This window comes from Magnolia sinica, chromosome 19, assembly GCF_029962835.1.
Source record: "Magnolia sinica isolate HGM2019 chromosome 19, MsV1, whole genome shotgun sequence".
Taxonomy (NCBI): Eukaryota; Viridiplantae; Streptophyta; class Magnoliopsida; order Magnoliales; family Magnoliaceae; genus Magnolia; species Magnolia sinica.
Genome location: NC_080591.1, coordinates 25,030,007 through 25,050,126, shown reverse-complemented (window position 1 = coordinate 25,050,126; position 20,120 = coordinate 25,030,007). Strand labels below are relative to the sequence as shown.

At 40.9% G+C, this 20,120-nt stretch overlaps 1 protein-coding gene across 2 annotated transcripts in view; it reads left to right on the top strand.

The window, feature by feature from the left end:
• LOC131234310 (probable sodium/metabolite cotransporter BASS4, chloroplastic) overlaps window positions 1-7,693 on the top strand; it is a 70,398-nt gene extending 62,705 nt beyond the window's left edge. Inside the window, exons 12-14 of one of the 2 annotated variants that reach the window (XM_058231094.1) lie at window positions 3,173-3,302; window positions 7,177-7,278; window positions 7,361-7,693. In XM_058231094.1, the coding sequence (XP_058087077.1) occupies window positions 3,173-3,302; window positions 7,177-7,278; window positions 7,361-7,435 (307 nt within the window). In that variant the 3' untranslated portion in view covers window positions 7,436-7,693. Of the gene's footprint in view, window positions 1-3,172; window positions 3,303-7,176; window positions 7,279-7,360 lie in introns of those variants that run through there. The other variant, XM_058231095.1, reaches the window with a different exon arrangement.
• The last annotated feature ends 12,427 nt before the right edge of the window (window positions 7,694-20,120 follow it).

The window sequence follows — 20,120 nt, the reverse complement described above, 5'->3', positions numbered from 1 at the left end:
CTGCCTGATTTCTTAATGCCATGAATGAATGTGATGCACAAAAGACTCTGCAGGCTCTGACGGCCTATGGGACAGTGACATAGGGACAAGATCAATAGGTTTCTCAGGTTTATAACCAGTAACAACTACATAAGGACTGAGACCTGTGGATCTATCGACAGAACTATTAAACGCAAACTTGGCTGTAGGTATTACAGTGTCTCATGTTCTGGTGTGCTCTATATCCCTCATAGGGGGAGACTCATCCGGTAGATCATCAAGATAGACATCACGAAACTCATCCACTACCGGAATGGCTTCAGTGGGTAACTCTACACTAGCCTCTGGTGCACTCTCTCCAGCCACAAGGCCGCACATGTTGTTCCCCTCAAAATAGTGGTCTTGATGTCCCTCATGGGGTGGGTGCACGGGTGCATGCCCATAACTGATTCCTCGGTCAACTCTATTCATTGGTCTATCCTCCTGGCCACTTGCCTGAGATTGGACATCCACCCCAATGGTGGGGTTTGTCCTTATGGAGGCCTTTAGTTGGGAAATGCGCACATCAAGTTGTGCAAAACATTAGTCCATATCCAAGCACTTACCCAAAGACTCAATCTGCTGGGACAGTTTATTTAGTGACTCTTGCAATCGTTTCATATTTAGTGTAGGGTGCAAACCAACCACGACCCATACGTGGGGCATACGACTGCTAACTCCACCTAAGGACTTTGTATGACGACTATATGTAACTAAATGGGACTAAATGATCCTATGAGACTATAGGAGGGAAATTACGCAGTGTTACTAAAATTCAACGATACAGTTGTCAAAATATAAGAAAGTTTTATTTATTTATTATTATTAAAATTTTTATTTTAAGAAACAACCTAGTTTCTAAAAATGAAAAGGGAAAGTTTCTAAAAACAAATTAGGAAAGTTTCTAAAAAAACAAATAAGGAAAGTTTCTAAAAAAAAACAAATTAGGAAAGTTTCTAGAAAAAAAAAAACAAACAACCTAGTTTCTAAAAACGAAAAAGGAAAGTTCTAAAAACAAATTAGGAAAGTTTCTAAAAAAAAAAAACAACCTAGTTTCTAAAAAAAGAAAAAGGGAAGTTTCTAAAAATAGAAAGTATGTTAGTTTCTAAAAAAGAAAAAAGAAAGGAAATTAGTTTCTAAAAACAGATTAAAAAAGTTTCTAAACCTAGAAATAGAAGCTAAGTTAATTTCTAAAATAATTCAAATCAGGGGATAACAGAAAATTTCAGCAGCTTATGTCAGGGTTTATGGACCTCTAAACAGCCATATATGATGAGAATTGATGCGTAATGGACATAAACAACTAAACCCTAAAACGTAATGCATTCCCCTATAAGAACCCTAGGCTCTGATACTAAATTTGATGCAGGACATGAAATTCAAGTATCATGTGTAAGATTTTCAGGCTTTAGATCACACTAGTTCAAAAACAATTCCACAAAATTCTACATCCCACACAAAAGTTCAAACACTCAATCAAGGGGAATCTTATGCGGATCTAGGCCTACACATGCTAGGGCTGGATTAATCAAAATTATAGACCAAATAAGAATCAAAGGAGGGTAAATTCATCCACCCATGTATAGAAATAATTCCCCAATCCAAGGGGTTCACATATTTCAATTCGGGAAGCCCTAAAGTTGAGGAAAGGGCATAAAATTAGGGATTGGAGTAATTTAGGGTTAGGTTTAAGGATTTGGGGTGAAAAAGAGGAGAGACGAATCAGAGAAGTACCGCACGTGTGGACAGTAGTAATGGCCCAGACGCACTTGCGTGTGATCCCTACCGCATGTGTGTGGGGCCCACTATTTAGAAAAAGGCCACCTTGGCCCTAGTCGGCCAGGGATGGACTCCAAAACTCCCAAATCTCAGCTTGATCCGATGCACGGTTTGTGGGTGGTGCTCCGCCGAAGTTTCAGCCCTCTTACAGGGCTAGATTCTGGAAATCTATTGTAGATGGAGAAACGCCTGCAAATATTGATGAATTTGCAGATGAAATGCTTGTAGGAGAAGAGAAATATGAATGGAAGAAGGTGGGGGCAAATCGGGTGGGTGTGGCTTCGCACTACGGTAGTTAGCCCTTCGAAGAAGGGAGGGCTTCGCACCTAATTAAGTTTTCATAACTTGGAAAGGAGCAGGAAAACACAGTAATTTTTATTAATCTTTATTGAATAAAAAAAAAACCTACAAGGGGTGCCTATTTATAAGAAAACCCTATACCTTAAAACTCGCACCATGTGCGTAACCTATTACTTAGCGATGAAGTAAACCAAAATAAAAACTAATTAAAGAAATCTAAAGTATTCATGATATTCTAAATAACATAAATAATCAAAACCTAAAAAATGAAATCAATCTGACTAGTGGGCCCCGATCATGAGATCCCATGATGGGCTTTACTTGATTATCGGGCCCACTCTAATGAACCAAAACTCTGTCTTTTAATTAGGAGGCCCTCCCTGGACGTCGTCATCGAGCCAGATCGACAAGGCCCTCCCTCTCCTTGCGTACGTGCATAGGGGGCGGCATGCGTGTGCGCGTGTGTGCACATGATGTCCCCATCAATGGGTGTACTTGTTACATAGATATGGGTCATTCCCTATATTCTCATGTTCTGTGAGATTGTTTTGGTTCAACTTCTTCTTCTTTTTTTTTTTTTTTCCTAGAAGAAATGATATGGCAAGTGTGTTTCATGATGATAGTTCTTTGAAGTGTAGTCGCACAATACATATGGAAGACATGAATGGCAATCAGGAAGATTGGTCCAGTGAGCCACCTGCGGATTAGTGAATGTGGACAAGCCAGAACGTGCTGTGGTTGGACAATCCTGACCATCGGACTTCCCTGCGCTTTGCTTGTTGAATATTGGACCGCTGCTCATCTAAACTCAACTTTGAGTTGATCATCCATTTTCAAGCCTGTGTGGGATGGCGACATGGTCTGATTGCCATGATTTTTGGGCCATGCTATCTACATGATGTTCCAGGAAACTAATTGTCCTGATCATGATTCACTTTACCATGAAGATGTTTGGGTGTGTGCACTTCATGGGACTCGTGTCATCAAAGTAGTGTGTCTTAATTTTACGACATCCCGTTACTATAGTTTTCACATCTCACAACCTGATGGTGATCAATGTTTTTGCTTATTGCAGGCTCCTGCATCTCATTTTATTAGCATTGAACACCATTGCAGTATGGAGCTTGTCAGCTGTTTCTGGCAGTCCGAAAGCAGTTTTTGCCAAGAAGGAAAATGCACGTGCCCTCATAATCGTTGCTAGCCAGGTCTGTATGTAAATTTCTTTATGATTTCAATACCTTTAGCAATAAGTTCTATCGTTTTTAGTTACCTAGTACTTATCCCAATCGATTAGGGATTGAGTATTCCTACTATGACACACTCTTCATGAAGTTTGATGAAGCGCACATTAGAATATTGCTATTTTACTGTGGCCTTGTGTAGTGATCAGGAGATTCAGGGCTGTTGATTTGGAGGGCCACTACATGTTTGAGAATAAAAGGAACTTCTATTTTACTCTGACGCTCCATGTGATGGGTCATATCCCAAAAAGTGATCCATTCGGACAGGTAGCCATGAAATTAGTGGCCTCAGCACGGGGATGGTTCACTAAAAACTGAGCAATGGTCCACTTGAAGGGGAAAAACTCACAACAATCAGATGGTCATGAGTTGTTCAATTACTATGAGTTTGGTTAATGACTCATCCATGTAGTAGCTCACCAGACCAGATTAGTGGTTCCTATCACCACACATGGTATGGGCCCTATGGCACTTCATAGCACTTTGAAGCATGCTTTGTAAAACCATCTCTCTTCAGAAACTGTCTTCTTGAAAGCCAGGCATAGGTTCATCTTGGATACAGTGCTTTTCACTTTATTAAATATTGAAGCCTGGGATATGAATGTATTGATATCCGGGCAGGCAAATCTTGGATAATGCTTTTATTGCCCATGAACGAGGGTCGTGGAAGGAGTAGTTTGTAAATTGGATATCGAGAAAGCTTATGATCACGTTGACTGAGACTTTATTAGTTATAAGATGCAACGGTTGGGGTGTGGTGCAAAGTGGTGCTCTTGGATTCGGGAATGTGTTGGACAGTGTTTCAAATAGCGCCCGTAGCGTACGCTACATAGCGTAGCGTGGCCATAGCGCTACATAGTGTCCTAAATAGCGTAAATCCCCTGTAGCGTATGCTACAGCTACATAGTGCGTAGCGTCCGTAGCGTAAGCTACAATGTATTTTTTTACTATTTTATTTTTTTGTTATTTTTTTCACATTTTCTTTGTTTCTAATGTTGAAGAATGTGACACTTGTATTATACTTGATACTTTTAACCTATGGGATTTTTATTTCTTTTCATAATTATGACTTGTGGTTTCAATTAGACATTATTAATTAAAGTGGTTTGATTAGAAAGTTGTTGATGTGATAATTATTTGATTTGGCTTATATATGTGGATTGGCTTTTGATAAATGATAACTAATAACTTTTTTGACCATGCTTATAATTGATAAAAATGAATCATCTTTTTGGCATATATATATATATATATATTCACTATCTATTATATTTGTCCTATTTTTAAATTAAAAAATAGAAGTATCGTGTAGCTTACGCTACATGCTACGTATTTACGCTACACGCTATAGAGGGCTGAGCACTACGCATCATGCTACCGCTATTTAAAACACTGGTGTTGGATTAGCTCATTTCTCGATTCTTCTCAATGGGTCCCCAAAAGGATATTTCAAGTCAGCGTCAAGGAGACCCATTGTCCCATTTTCTTTTCCTTTTGGTTGTGGAAGCCCTGGGGGTGATGCTAGCCAAGGGTTAGGAGGGATTCTTTAACAGTTTCAGGGTGGAGGGAAGCATCTCTCGTTCCATATTGCATTTGCAATTTGCGGATGACACTATCCTCTTTTGCGATGCCTCTCTCGAAATGGTGGATAGGGTGAGAACTATTATTCGTTGTTTTGAAGTGGTATCAAGCCTCAAAGGTGAATATTGCCAAGAGTAAGATGTATGGGGTTCGGATGGACTTTGAGGAAGTGGAACAACTGACACGGTCCTTTGGGTGTGTGGCTAGGTCTCTCCCAGCTATGTTTATGGGGCTTCCCCTCTGTGTGGGTAAATTGGCTAAGCACCTTTGGGACAAGGTTGTTGAAAGGTTTGAAAGGACGCTCGCGAATTGGCAAACAAGATATTTGTCTCTTGGAGGGCGTATAACTCTTATTAAATTAGCTTTGTCCAATCTCCCGGTGTATTTCATGTCTTTTTTCAAATGCCTGGCTTCGGTGCTTGATCGACTCGAGAAGTTGAGACGGGATTTCTTATGGCAAGGGGTGGAAGCGAATAATAAATTCCACATGATTAAGTGGGATTGTGTGCAAGCCTTATGAAGGAGGCGCAGGTATAAAGGAGCTTAAATCTTTGAACCAAGTGCTTCTCGATAAATGGTTGTGGAAATTTGGTGAGGGAGGGGATGCGCTTTGGAAGAATGTTATTAAGAGCGAGTATGATTGCTTGGAGCGGGATTGGTGCACTAGGGACTCCTCGTTGTATAGAGCCTCTGCATTATGGAAAGAGGTTCTCTCTGTGAAGGAGGCTTTTATGAGGGGAGTGGCCTTCTCCTTGGGAAACAGAAACAAAATTAGATTCTGGGAAGATGCTTGGGCCGAAGAATCCCCTTTGAAGTTGGATTTTCCTCCGATTTTTCGCTTGGCACCGAATCTTTCCGTGATGGTGGCGGAGTGCTTCTCCCGTTTTGGAGATTCTTCCTCGTGGGATTCCCCTTGTAGGCAGTTCCTCCAGGATGACGAAGTTTCTGAATTTGCTGGCCTTTTGGACTGGATTCACCTCTTTGCTCTTGATGATGACGTGGATAAGCTCTTTTGGAAGGCTGGGAGCTCGGGGCTTTTCTTGGTTAGATCATTTTATGGCCTCATTCTCGCCCGCGATTCCCTTCTTGAGATGGGGCCGACCAACAATGTGTGGCACTATGATGTCCATCCTAAGTTTGCGGCTTTCGGTTGGCTTGTTGGTAGGAAGAAAGTTCTAACTATCGATAATCTTCACAAGAGGAGTATTTTGTTGCCCGATATTTGCATTTTATGTATGCATGACGAGGAAATGGTGGACCATCTTTTTGTGCATTGCCTTTTGTGGAGTCGATATGGGTGGACGTCCTTTCTTATTTTGGTGTTCGGTGGTCATTTCCGGGATCTGTTGATTCATCTTTATTGGCTTGTCTTGGAATGTGGGTAGGGAAGGGCAAGACAAGGCTTTGGAGGATGGCTTTAATTGCGGGTTGGTGGGCTTTGTGGGAAGAAAGGAATGCCAGATCTTTCAACAATAACTCCAAATCGGTGGATGTTGTATCTTCTAGGGCGAGAGCACTTATTCTCGATTGGGTCTCCTGCTCTAATTTCTTGGGGGATTGTTGTATTGATTTCCTTGCTTAGGCTCGGGCCGCCCTCTTGGCTTCCCTCCCTTGTAGTTTTCTTTTGGCTTCTTTAATAAGTTTTCAGTTCTCTCTCTCTCTCTCTAAAAAAAAAAAAAGAAAGATTGTATTGATCTTCAGGAAAATATGTTTACTTTTATCTGTCTTGACATAAATTTTATTTTCAGGGATTTCCTTAGAGATGTAATTTTTGTTTTTTCAATTGATTTGCTCATTTTCCGTATCATTTGCGGAAATGCTGTTGAGGCCAAAACCTTTTCTGTTTGAGAAGTGCTAATTCCAGAAGCCTCAGCTTCAAGTACCAAATGAAAATGTCCCAGAGATGCCCTTTTGGCATGTATGCAGGGTCCAGAATGTTCATGGGGTGGTTCCTATGGTGAACGTTCCTTTGGCAAAACTCCAGCATGTCCATTTATCATGAAGAAATGGATGGTTAGATAATGCTAGCTGATGGTCTGCACTCATCGTGCATGTGCTTCTCACCTAATGAGTGGATTGGTCTGAGGGGGCAGCCTGATGTACGTCTCTGAACCCACAGACGTGACATGTTGGCATGTGTGGGGCATTTGCATTTGGTGCTTGAAGATGGGGCAGCTGGATCTAACTTTCCTAGTTTATATGTGGGGACAAAAATGATGCAATCTTCAAGGCTTAATAGTTTTGCAATGTATCACAGAAAACTCTGCCTGTAATGGTAGCTGTTGTGGAGCAGCTAGGTGGAGCACTCGGCGAATCTGGGCTGTTGGTTCTTCCATGTGTAGCTGCACACATTAACCAGGTTACACATCCTGTTCCTGATTTCCACCTCTCTCCTTTCACTTGTCACTCGCTCTGCTCATGTGCCTTGATGTTTGGTGCAGATAATCATCGATTCTTTCTTGGTTAACTTTTGGTCTCGGAAGGATCAATTATCCAACCCTGCTAAGGTTGCGTGAAAGCTCATGGCAGGATTTCTGGGACTAAAAACCTAATATCTATGACCATCATCCTACCAAAATCCTGAGCTGACTTGTATGGTATTTATATTTGGAAGGCCGCTCTCTCTGAAAGAGATTATCAGATTAGTAGTTTTCATGTTCACTTTTGGCTTGTATTATAGATGCATGCCCATTGCTTGATAAGATGCTGCTGTAAAATGCAAGGTTATTTATAATGAGGAATTACAGATGCTAATGGGCTAAGCTGGCTGATCATTTTCCACATCTTGCTGGTATAGTGATACCAGTACCCTTGGAGCACATCTCTGTTGATATACGGATAAGAAGCATGCATTAGTTTAGGGCATATATTTGGCTGTTCCTTTGCAGGTTATTGACCATCGATTTGTAGGCCCCAAATCGGAAGGTTGGATTATCTTGAGGAGATTTGCATGGCATGGTGGGGGCCCAGCTGAATGAGGTGTGCATAACTGAATCATCAGTCCACTCGTACAAACTGATAACCCTGGTATGTTGTGTTTATCTTTGAGTTGAGCATCATATAAATTCCTCTTTTAGGTGTTCTGGCTGTTTGTTTTTGTTTTAACCTTTTCTAACAATCAGATTCTCTGTGTTGTGGTCGTGACTATCTATTTTCATTGTTTTTCTCTAGAATTTTAGTATGAGGATTACTATTTCTAGTTTGGAGAAATAAGTTGGTATATCTGGATATTCAAAGATCTAGTTGTTGTCAATGGAAATTGAATCCTGAAATAAACAATCTCAACATTATTTGATAGGCTTATGATAAATTTCTTATGCTGAATATAAAACTTTTCAGGAAGTTATTAATAAGGGGTTCGCTTGCAGAGCCCTATCCATTAACGTACAAGTTCACATGCCAATTTGAAACTTGTGCTTAACATGTGAGCTTTCCATCTAATTGGAAATAATGCTTAGATCTTCTGCTTAAAAAATCAAGTAGTTCCATTCCTCAGGTGCAAGGTGTTCCGTATCCATTACGATACGGTCATAAAGGCCGATACGTGTAGATAATAACTGTGACCATTATGCGATACAGAGGTGATGTAGGACAAGTAATCACTTGCTCTAAAAGCTCGAATTGATAGAGCATGACGAATTAATCCCTTTATCTCATAGCCCAGGCCCCAAATCCATGGGTTAGGTCCTTTGCCGAACCCTCCTCGTGGGCCTCAAATCCATGGGTTCCGCAGGCCGCTCACCCTGAGTGTGCCCCTGCATCCCACAGGCCACCCCACTTGAGCATAGTGTGAAAATGCCCCTGCATCCCATAGGCCACCCCACTTGAGCTCAATGTGAAAATGCCCCCGCATTAATCACCCCCATGAGTCTTGAACACGGGATCTCCCGCTCTGATACCAATTTGATGCAGGACAATTAACCACTTGCTCTAAAAGCTCGAACTGATAGAGCATGGCAAATTAATCCATTTATCTCATATAACCCAAGCCCCAAATCCATGGGTTAGGTCCTCGACCGAACCCTCCTCGTGGACCCCAAATCCATGGGTTCCATATCACACGAGCCACCTGCCTCACACAACCCCCAAATCTATGGGTTCTGCGAGCCGCCCACCCCGAGTGTGCCCCTGCATCCCATAGGCCACCCCACTCTTGCTCGGTGTGAAAATGCCCCCGCATTAAGGGGTGAAATGGGGTAGGTGGTTTTTTGGGATCATATCGGCCGTTACAGGGGCCGTAATAGCTGTTACTCGGCATAACGATCGTTACCCTCGTAATGGTAAAAAAAACCACTTTTTTTTTTTTTTTTCTCTCTCTTTTTTTCCTTCGATTTAAATACATTTTCTCCTAATTTTTTTCACTTTTCTTATTCCAAAAAATTTTCTAGATTATTCTACGACAGATTTCAACCACTCATACTGTAGTTTTTAGGATTAAAACTGTATATTGAAGCAATTTGGGCAAATAGAAGCTCTGAGGTTCCAAAAAAAAAAAAAAAAACAGAGAGAGAGAGAGAGAGAGAGAGAGAGAGAGAGAGAGTAGTATTTATGCCTTTTTTTTTTTTTTTTTTTTTTGGATTTCAAATTCTAATGCTTGATTGTGATATGAGAAAGAGAGAGAGAGAGTAGTATTTATGCCTTCTTTTTTTTTTTTGGATTTCAAATTCTAATGCTTGATTGTGATATGTAACTATTAGAGACACGTAAAATGGTCATAAATTCATCAGACAACCAAACACAACACTCACTAAATAGTGGACCGTTACACTACTATAAATATGTTCAAAAAATAAAAAATAAAAATGAATACATATGTAAAATATTTACATTATTCTAAGTTTTCTAAATATTTTTTTAGAACTTTTTAGGCAAAATTTTCTTTTCAACTGTTATGGGGGTCATAATAGTTGTTACGCTCTCGTATTAGCTGTTACAACCGATATTTGGATAGATAACAGTGGTGGCCATTATGGCCACTGTTACCGATACAGAATACGTTGCTCAGGTGGGCCACAATGTACAAAGTACGCTTATGGTTAAAAAAAATAAAAATCGTTTGTCTATCCGTCTTTTGATGCTGTGGCCCAACCGTGTGGTTGAATGGCCTGATTTTTAAGAAACAAGATCCAAAGAGTGGGCGACCTGATGGAAAGATCTGCTTTCACACGTGTTCCATATTGGCACATGTAGCTGCATGTGGAATTAGCAAATCTCTTATTTAATCAAACAGCCGTTGAACTGAAAAATTTCAGCCATAACAAACAATTTCCAAGTTGCCATGAATTAATTTCCAGTGACTTTAATCAAATTCCCATAATCCAAACACAATTTCCAGCGAATAATCAGAAATCCCTTCAGTAAGGATAGGATTTTAGGCGAGCACTACCACACTCATGTTTAGAGTTTGCAAAGCCCACACACGTATACAATCAGCTAATTCACACGCCACCAAATATGCCAGTGTGGCACACAGTTGCAATATCCAAGCCAGGACCTCATCATGTAGATGCTACTTCTGGAAGATAAAGGTGGCCCACTATGTAGGTGTGCCATGGCATTAGGAATAAGTGAATGAGTTGGAAATCCTTGGTCTCTGTTTTTTTTTTTGACAAATATAAATTTGTCATTTAATTGCGGCCCACCCTGACTAGTGGACCAACCTGATTACTGGGAGAGGGAATCTACATAGGTGTAGCCTTCTGATGGAATTGACATAGTGCCACATGAATCATTTCCTGTCATTCCACTCTATCAATGGCCATAACTTCAGTTAGACCATCGGTCATCAAGTCTTTTTTTACTACTTCTACCCATGGCCTTTTCAGAGCCTTCCTTTTGTCCTTTTAGAGCCTTCAACTTGGGATGTGGATTGCATACTGACCTTGCCAATAAGGAGTCACTACCGGGCCCTACAATGATGTATGCGTTGACCCATCCATTTTGCCAGCTCATTTTAGGGCATGAGACCAACAATGAGGCAGATCCAACCTCAGGCGGACCACACCATAGGAAACAGTGGTGATTGAACACCCTCCATTAATAACTTCTTGGTGGCCACAAGTTTTGAATCAGGTTGATATATGTGTTATCCCTTCATCCAGATCTGTGTGACCTAATCAGCAGGTTGAATAATAAATAAACATTACAGAGGGCCATAGGAAGGTTTTAATTGTGGGTGTTCAATCACTACTGTTTTCCTATGGTGTGGTCCACTTGAGATTTGGATTTGCCTCATTTTTTGGTTCATGCCCTAAAATGAGCTAGCAAAATGGTTGGATAGTGTGGATAAAACATATACATCATTGTAATGTCCACAAAGTACCGACCAATAGCGATGTCCATACTGGCCGAGTCATAATGCAATCCGTGTCCTTCAACTTGTACTCACTCTCTCCTTATTACTGGCATAGTTCTTGGCACATGGCCAAACCATCTAAGTCTACTTACCCTCATCTTATTACCTATTGGTGCTAATCTAAATTCCCTCAAATGCTTTCTTTTCTAATTGTATCCTTGTCTTGCCACTCAATCCATAATTCCATATCAACATCCCGTAACACATGGTCGGTCTTATAGCTATCATATAAAATTTTCCTTTTAGTTCGAGTGGTACATGACAATCACATCTAACTCTAGAGGTACATTTCTGTTTCTGCCACGCTACTTGAATTTTATAGGCAACATCCTTCTCAATCTCTCCACTCTCCATGAACCATTGATCAAATGGTTCATATGTCAGATCGGTGTAATATTTTGCATGGCGGCTAATAAAATGTGCTCTAAACCTAATGAATAGTTCAGATCAATCGATTGGACTGTCTGAGTATCCCAATGCTACGGAGAGCACTGGAGCATTTCTCAACATAAAAAATTCCAGAAACACATTTCTATTTGGATCCAAAAGAAAATATTAAACTACTGAACTATCCATCCATATGGCTGCAAAATTGCCTCTGTTACTCTACAAAATCCCTAACAACCAACCCTATTAAGTAGGAAATAAAACCCTAGGTAGAATTTTATAGAAGGGAATAGGTGGGATCCATATGTGGGCCAATGGGAAATCTCCCCAGGCTCCTAAAATTCAAGTTGGATGCATGCAGTATTCACCATGGACTTGAAGACTCAACTCAGATATTCAGTAAATTAATTAACTGATGTTTAAATTAATAACACAAACAAGGATAAGTATATAAAATGGGCAAATCAATCAGATTCACAATGTCAGTCCGTTGGTAGTGTGGTTTGACACTCTTGCTTGAGGTTGTCTGTTCAGACTCCACTCCTTTTTGACTTTATGTTATTGAAAAGATACTTGAGCTACCTAGTGAGTCAGCTGAGTTATGCCGATTGGCATCAAGCCAGACGAGTTTTGAGCCGACTCAACGAGTCCCATCAACATGCAACCATGGTATGCCGTAAAGGCTGTTACGTAAAGGTAACGGTGGCAACCGTTATACGTTACAGGGTCGTAACGGCCATAACAGCCACTATGGTAAAAAAAATGACCTGTAATTACCGTTAACAGCACGTTACGTCTCCTATAGAGGCCATAACAGCCCTGTAATTGTTTGTTATGGGTAATATACAGGTTTTCCATACTTTTTAATCAACATTACAGGGCAGATACAGGTTTTTCGTGAATTTTTTTTTTCAATAATAAGAAAAAAGACCGTAATGGCTGTTACGGGGGCCATAACAGCCGTTATGACCCATATTGTAAAGGTAACGGTGGTGGCCGTTACGGCCACCGTTACCGTTACAAAATACCTTGCATCCAACCAAGTCAGGCTAGTCAGCAAGTTTCCATGAAACTTGGCTCGAAATCTGGCTTGAGTTGAGTTGACTCATCTGAGGTACGAGTTGACTAAGTCTTAGAACTATGCAATTCGCAAAAGAGGGTGAAGATGTCATGGTGATGTTAAACAGTGGAGCTAATGTCAGCATGCTGTCCGTCCTTTTTGGCTTCCAAACCAACAGTACAGTGCCATGTTTGCCACTATGACTATGGCTCGAACTATTTATTACAGTCACATGTTTGCCACTATGACTACAGCTCAAACGATGTAGTACAGTCACATGTTTGCCACTATGACTATGGCTGCTATTGTGGCAACTTCCAGGCCCATTTTGTGATCGAGTCAGCCCCACTTCGAAGTCCTGTCTTCCTCCTTGATCTGCTCCTTGGCATCATCTTTCACTTTCACATCAGGAGATAACAATTAGCTGTAGATGGCGATGAATACAATTGATCATTTTCTCCTCTGTTTTTGGTTTGGTATTGGTGGCTTATTGTAAATAACAGAGTCGGAGGAATAATCAAAGAATAGAAAAACTTTGGTACTCTGAGACACTGTGATGGTTGAAATGCAGGCACCGAGAAATTGCACTGAGTGGTGTACATTTAATATAAAATTAAACCATCCAAATGGTGGGTCTCAACTTCGATGGCTTGTAAACTGAATATTACAGTGGTTTGATTTACTTCATGAACAGTTGGTGCACATTTAATGGACTGTCAGAATGAAAAATACTCTATGGTCAGATTTCAACAAACAAATGCTCATTAATAAGAGTTTATAATCTTTCAATCAAACTGAATTTTGTTTGATACTGTATATACAGTGCGCTTTGCTATTTGGATGGTTTAGTTACATCAGCAATTTCTGAATGCCGGCATATCAACCATCACACTCCGCTAGAGTATCAAATCACCGCCTATAAAATGAGTTTATGTATAAATATCAAGAGGTTTTTCCCTTGGAAGTGGTTCATCAATAATTTTTATTTATTTATTATTATTTTTTTATTTTGTGGGTTGGTGAACCCGTTGAAAGAAAAAAGAGTTGCCTACAAAGAGAATCTGAGAAAGAGAAGAAGGAAAAAAAAAAAAAACAAAATTGGATGAACCACCAGGATTTCTCGATCAAATGGATGATCCACTCACTAGCAAGGCTAATCTGAAGGCTATTGGCCAAATCAACAGCTTGGACAGGGTTTCTCCTATAAACTTGCATGATATCATTGCTTAAAAGGGCCAACGTCATCTTTTAAATGGTAGCGATTCATCTGAATGCTACAATCCTGTTTGTTCACTGTCTGCCATCGCATTCCATGCATTTAAATCATCCCTGACTGTTGTTTGGATCATTCAATCTGCGAGATTTTGGGGTCATTATCTATCCAAAATTGAACTAAGGCCCCACATGATCTGCTTAATTGCACAATTACAAGAGCTTTGACTTCTGACAAGTGCGCCCGTGGTTTGATAATTCACACCATTGATCTATTGTGTCCCACAGGTACAAACAATCCTTCAAAAATCTCTTTAATCGGATGGTTCTAGCCTTTGGATTTGTGGCCTAGACAGCTCAGTAGGATCATTGGTCCACACACCTTGAAACAGTTCTAATACTGTTGCTTGGATATTCCAGTCTAGGAGATGCTTGTTTGTCTCTGGCTCTGGATTCCACCAAACAATGATCTGGATTAGCAAAAAATGAGCAGTTGTCTGAGTCAAAACCTATTTTGCTAAATAGGCCCCCAGTGGATGTGGGCCATGCTGGAATGATCGATATCACACATGCGATTAGTCTGTTTAACCGTCGATGGGGATACCCAAAATATAACTTCCATATTTCTATCTGTAGATCATTTTAACTCTTTTATTTTGGACATGGATGATCTCCTTCACCTGTTGTTTTGTGGGTCATTGACTGAGTGTTTCTGATCTCCAAGGTTTTCAAGGCAGTTGAGATCTAGAGCAACGGTAGTAGTACTGGTGGATGATATTAGGGCTCGAATCTTGTGATGTGTGGAATACATTTATGACCATCCAAATTGTGGCGATGGATAGTTGCTTGGAAAAAACACCAATCAAGCAATCCTAACCATCGAATTGGTGGCTGCCCAATAGATGGTTAAAGTAAAACATGAATGGTCCTAACCATAGTTAGCAAAAGTATAACATATTTAGCAAAATGCCATATAGTAAAATAAATAAATAAGAAAAGAAAGAAAAAAAAGTAAGAAGGATTGTGTCCCATTTGTTAAAAATACAATAAAAACTTAAGCAAAAGAATTAGAATCCCAAATTTTTTGGGTTTAATATGGTTTTAACACATGATGTGAGCCCAAAATCTGATCGGTCCAAGTGACGTAGCACCCTATCAAACCCCCAGTGCTCAACTTTTACCCTTATCCAAAACTTTGATGGGCCATGAGAAAAGATAACAATTTTTTTCCAATTTGCATTTCTTATGCTATAGTCCACTAGAGTTTTGGATCAGGGTGAAAAATTGGTCCCTTGGGGTATCATGGGGTGTCGCATCACATGGATTGTTTAGGTTTTCGGCCCATGACACTGTGAAAAGGTGCGCAGATTCGATTCGACTCGGATCGAGTTCACTTAATATAAATATATATATTTAAATAAATTATATATTATATATATTAAAAACCCCTAAAACTCAAACTACGAGCTCTTGAACTCAAACTTGGCTCGAAAGATCGAGCTCAAGCTCGGCTCGAATTAGACTCGAGCTGGCCTGCCGACTAGGCTGAGCCAAGTTGGTCGGTCAGGCTCGAGGACTGAGCTAGGCCAAGCTTGGCTTGGTTCAGCTTGCGTACAGCTCTCTCTCTCTCTCTCTCTCTCTCTCTATGTATATATGTATGTATGTATGTATATATATGAATGCTCCATTCTTACTAGTTATTGTGAGAACTTTTTCAAAACTCATCTCCCATGATATGTGTCTAAAATTTGAACGATTCATGTGATGCAGCACCGTGAAACCCCCGTGGCCCAATTTTTACCCTTGTCCAAAACTTCGGTAGGACAAATCAAAGGAGGAAACAGTTTCCTTTTGCCATGGCCCACCAAAGTTTTGGATCAAGGTAAAAGTTGCGCTTTGGGAGTTTCATGGGGACTAGCATCACATGGACGGTTAAGGTTTTGGGCTTATATTACAGGAGATGAGTTTTGAAAAAGTTTGTACTATGAGGTCGAGCTGTGTGGGCCCCACTGTGATGTGTGTTGAACATCAACACGGTGCATTTGATGGGTCCCCTTTGGGTTATAGGATATTTCAAAAATCAGCTGTATACGGAACTCAGGTGGGCCATACCATCTAAAACCATGTGAAGACATGCCTAAGACATATAAAAGCACTTGGTGGGGCCCACCTGAGTTTTAGTTACGGTTGAAACTTGGTCTGACCCCTCATCCAAGTGGTACACAATGGATGGGTTAGATTTGTGAACCACATCTCAGTGGGCCCAATAAATGATTATGAATGTTTTAATGGGAGGGTAACCCTTATCAACTATTGTATGTGGTGTGGCCCACCCAATTCATGGATTGACTTGATTTTTAAGTTCATGGCCCATCATGGAATGGTCCATCTGGCTGATGGGGTAGATGTTCGACACTCATCACGGTGAGGCCCACACAGCTGGATCTCATGGGAAGTTCCCATGACTTGACCTCGTTGTACCATTCTCCCCCCCCCCCCCCCCCCCCCCACCACACACACACATATATAAGTCAATCCATGACTTATGTGGGCCCCACCACATACAAAAGTTGAGAGGGGTTACCCTCCCATTAAAACATTCATAATCATTTATTAGGCCCACCGAGATGTGGTTCATAAATCCAGCCCATCGATTGTATGTGTTCCATTTGGATTAGGGGTCAGACCAAGTTTCAGCCACATCCAAAACTCAGGTGGGCCCCACTAAGTGCTTTTAGTCTTCACATGGTTTTAGATGGTATGACTTACATGAGTTCAATGAATGGCTGATTTTTGGGATATCCCATAAACTAAAGGGGACCCATCAAGTGCACGGTGTTGATGTTCAACATACATCACGGTGGGGTCCACACAGCTCAACCTCATGGAAAGTTCCCATGAGGGCGACTTCATAGTACCATTTCCATATGTGTGTGTGTGTGTGTGTGTGTGTGTGTGATCACCTGCGCACCGTTCACACGGTCTTAAGTGTGAACCTTGATGTGAGACCGGATTACATATGGACACGGATTGGCAGACGAAGTGGCTACCCAAAGTCCTGTGGGCCCATCCATCCATTTTCCAAACTATTTTATAGCATGAGCCCCAAAAATGAGTAAGATCCAAATCTCATATGGACCGCACCAAAGGAAAGAGTGTTGATTGAGCACTTACCATTAAAAACTACTTAATGTCCACACAAGTTTTGGATTAAGTTGATATTTGCATTTTTCTCTTCATCCATTGTGCGTGACTTAATCAAGAGGTTGGATGACAAATAAACATTACAGTGAGTCTTAAGAAATTTTTAATGGTGGGCATTCAATTGCCGCTATTTTCTTGTGGTGTGGTCCACTTGAGATCTGGATCTCCCTCGTTTTCCGGCCAGTACTCTATAATAATCTGAATAAAAAATAGATAGACGCTTCGATAAAACACGTATATATCATGCGAGGCCAACAGACCACTCTCATTAGCCACCTCGCAACCGAGGCTGTCACACAATCCGCCTATACACGGACCGCAGACCGCCTATGGAATTCTTTGGACGGATACGGATTGCCACTAGCCATGGGCTAGTGATTGGTACTTTGTGGGCCCCACCATGATGTATGTGTTTCATCCATTCCATCCACCCATACTTCCATATCATTTTATGGTATAATCCCAAAAATGAGGTTAATCCAAATCTCAAGTGGACCGCACAGTGTTGATTGAACACACTATTAAAAACTTATTGGGAACCACAAAAGTTTTGGATCAACCTGATATGTATTTTTTCCCTTCATCCAAGTCTATATGACCTAATCAATAGGTTAGATGTCAAATAACCATTACAGTGGGCCCTAGGAAGTTTTTAATGGTGGACATTCAATCACTACTGTTTTCCATGGTGTGGTCCACCTGAGGTTTAGATCTACCTCATTCTTGAGATCAAGCACTAAAATTATCTTTCAAAATGGATGGACGACATGGATAAAACTATATTATGGTGGGGTCCGCATAGCACTCACCCCTAGCTACCTGGCAGGTGGCAGCGTCACTGGCCAAACCGCGTTGAGAGGCCACGTCGGCACGTCCCTCTAGACGTGGATTTCCTGTCAAAGACTTTAGCAGGAAGTTGCAGCAGTGGAAACTTAGGTGGGGCCACCACGATGTTGTGAGAAATCAACCCCATTCATCCGTTTTTTAAGCTCATTTTAGGACTTGAGATCAAAAGTGAGCAGGATACAGATACAATATTCAAGTGGGCCGCACTAAGGGAAAAGATGGGTAGGGAAATTCCTACCGTTGAAACCTCCCTACAGTCAACAGTGATGTTTACATGCCATCCATACAGTTCGTTTTTGGACCCATGTCCTGAAATGAGCTCACAAAACGGATGGACAGGTTGGATTTCACACAAACATCATGGTTGGCCCCACCTAAGTTTCCGGTACAGGAACTTCCTCTTGGTGTCCAGAGGGACGTGGTTTGGCCAGCGATGCGGCCACGAACCTGGTGGCTAGTGGTCGGTGCTATGTGGACCCCACCATGATGTATGTGTTTTATCCATGCCATCCATCTATTTTGAAAGATAATTTTAGGCTTTGTCACAAAAATGAGGTAGATCTAAATCTCAAGTGGACCACACTATGGGAAAATAGTAGCAATTGAATGTCTACCATTATAAACTTCCTAGGGCCCACTTTACTGGTTATTAGACGTATAACCTATTGATTAGGTCATATAGACTTTTGTGGTCCCCAATAAGTTTTTAATAGTGGGTGTTCAATCAACACCGTGCGCATAACTTGAGGTTTGGATCAACCTCATTTTTGGGCTCATACCATAAAATGATACGAAGGATGGGTGGATGACATGGATGAAACATGTACATTATGGTGAGGCCCATACAACACCGACCACTAGCCATTGGCCAGTGGCAATTCGTTTTGGCCCAAAGAATCTGGCGGATTGCATTGACAATGTCTGTTGCCAGGTGGTTATTGAGAGTGCTCTGTTGGCCTCACATGATATATATGTGTTTTATCGAAGCTGTCCCGAAAATTGAGGGAAATCCAGATCTCGAGTGGACCACACCACAAGAAAATAGTCGCGATTGAATGCCCACCATTAAAAACTTCCTAAGATTCACTTAAATATTTATTTGTCATCCAACTTGTTGATTAAGTCATGCATATCAACTTAATTCAAACCTTGTGTGGACCATAAGAAGTTTTTAATGGCAAGTGTTCAATCACCACTCTTTTCTGTGGTGTGGTCCATATGAGATTTGGATATTACTCATTTTTGGAGCTCATGCCATAAAATAGTTTGGAAAATAGATGGAAGGCATGAATAGAATACATACATCATGATGGAGCCCAGATAGCATGGTCAGTAACCACCTTGCTATCAACACTGTAAATATGCCATCTGCATTTGACGTCAAGGTTCGTACTTAAGGCCATGCAAACAGGTGCGCATGTCATCATTCCTGCGAACAAGTGTGCAGGTCATTCATTCCCCTCTCTCTCTCTCTCTCTCTCTCTCTCTCTCTATATATATATATATATACACACGCTCATGCATTGGACGTCCAAATAGTTGACATGTGGGGCCATCATGGTGTTTGTATGACATCTTGCCAGTCTAGCATGGTTATCCTGTCGTGAAAACAGTATGCCCTAAAAATCAGGTCGATCCAACCACTAGATACATCGCACATGAATACAGAGTTTTCTTTGGATGGTTGTCCATAGTTTTCTACGATGTGCCCCCACCTAATAGTTGGATTGAGCTGATTGTTGAAGCATCCCATTTTCATTGTGGGACCACCATGGTGAACGGGGAAAATGTCATACAAACACCATGTTGAGGCCCACATGCCAACTAGTTGGACGTCCAACCAGTTGTGCGTGCGTGCGTGCATGGATTTCCAACTAGTTGTGTGCGTGTTCATGCGTGTGTGAATACTCATACCAATAATGTTGAATTGGAGGACTTGAATGAAAATGATTAAAAAGTTTTACAAGCAATAATAAATATATTTAATGGAATAGCTGGTTAATATCATTCTTTCACTCTCCCAAATCCCTGTATACACTGCTACTCACTCATGTCAATGGACGGTTATCACCAATATCTATTTTTTAAATTGCCTTTACTTGTCCTCTTTAAACAAAACATGTAGAGTTGTACACAA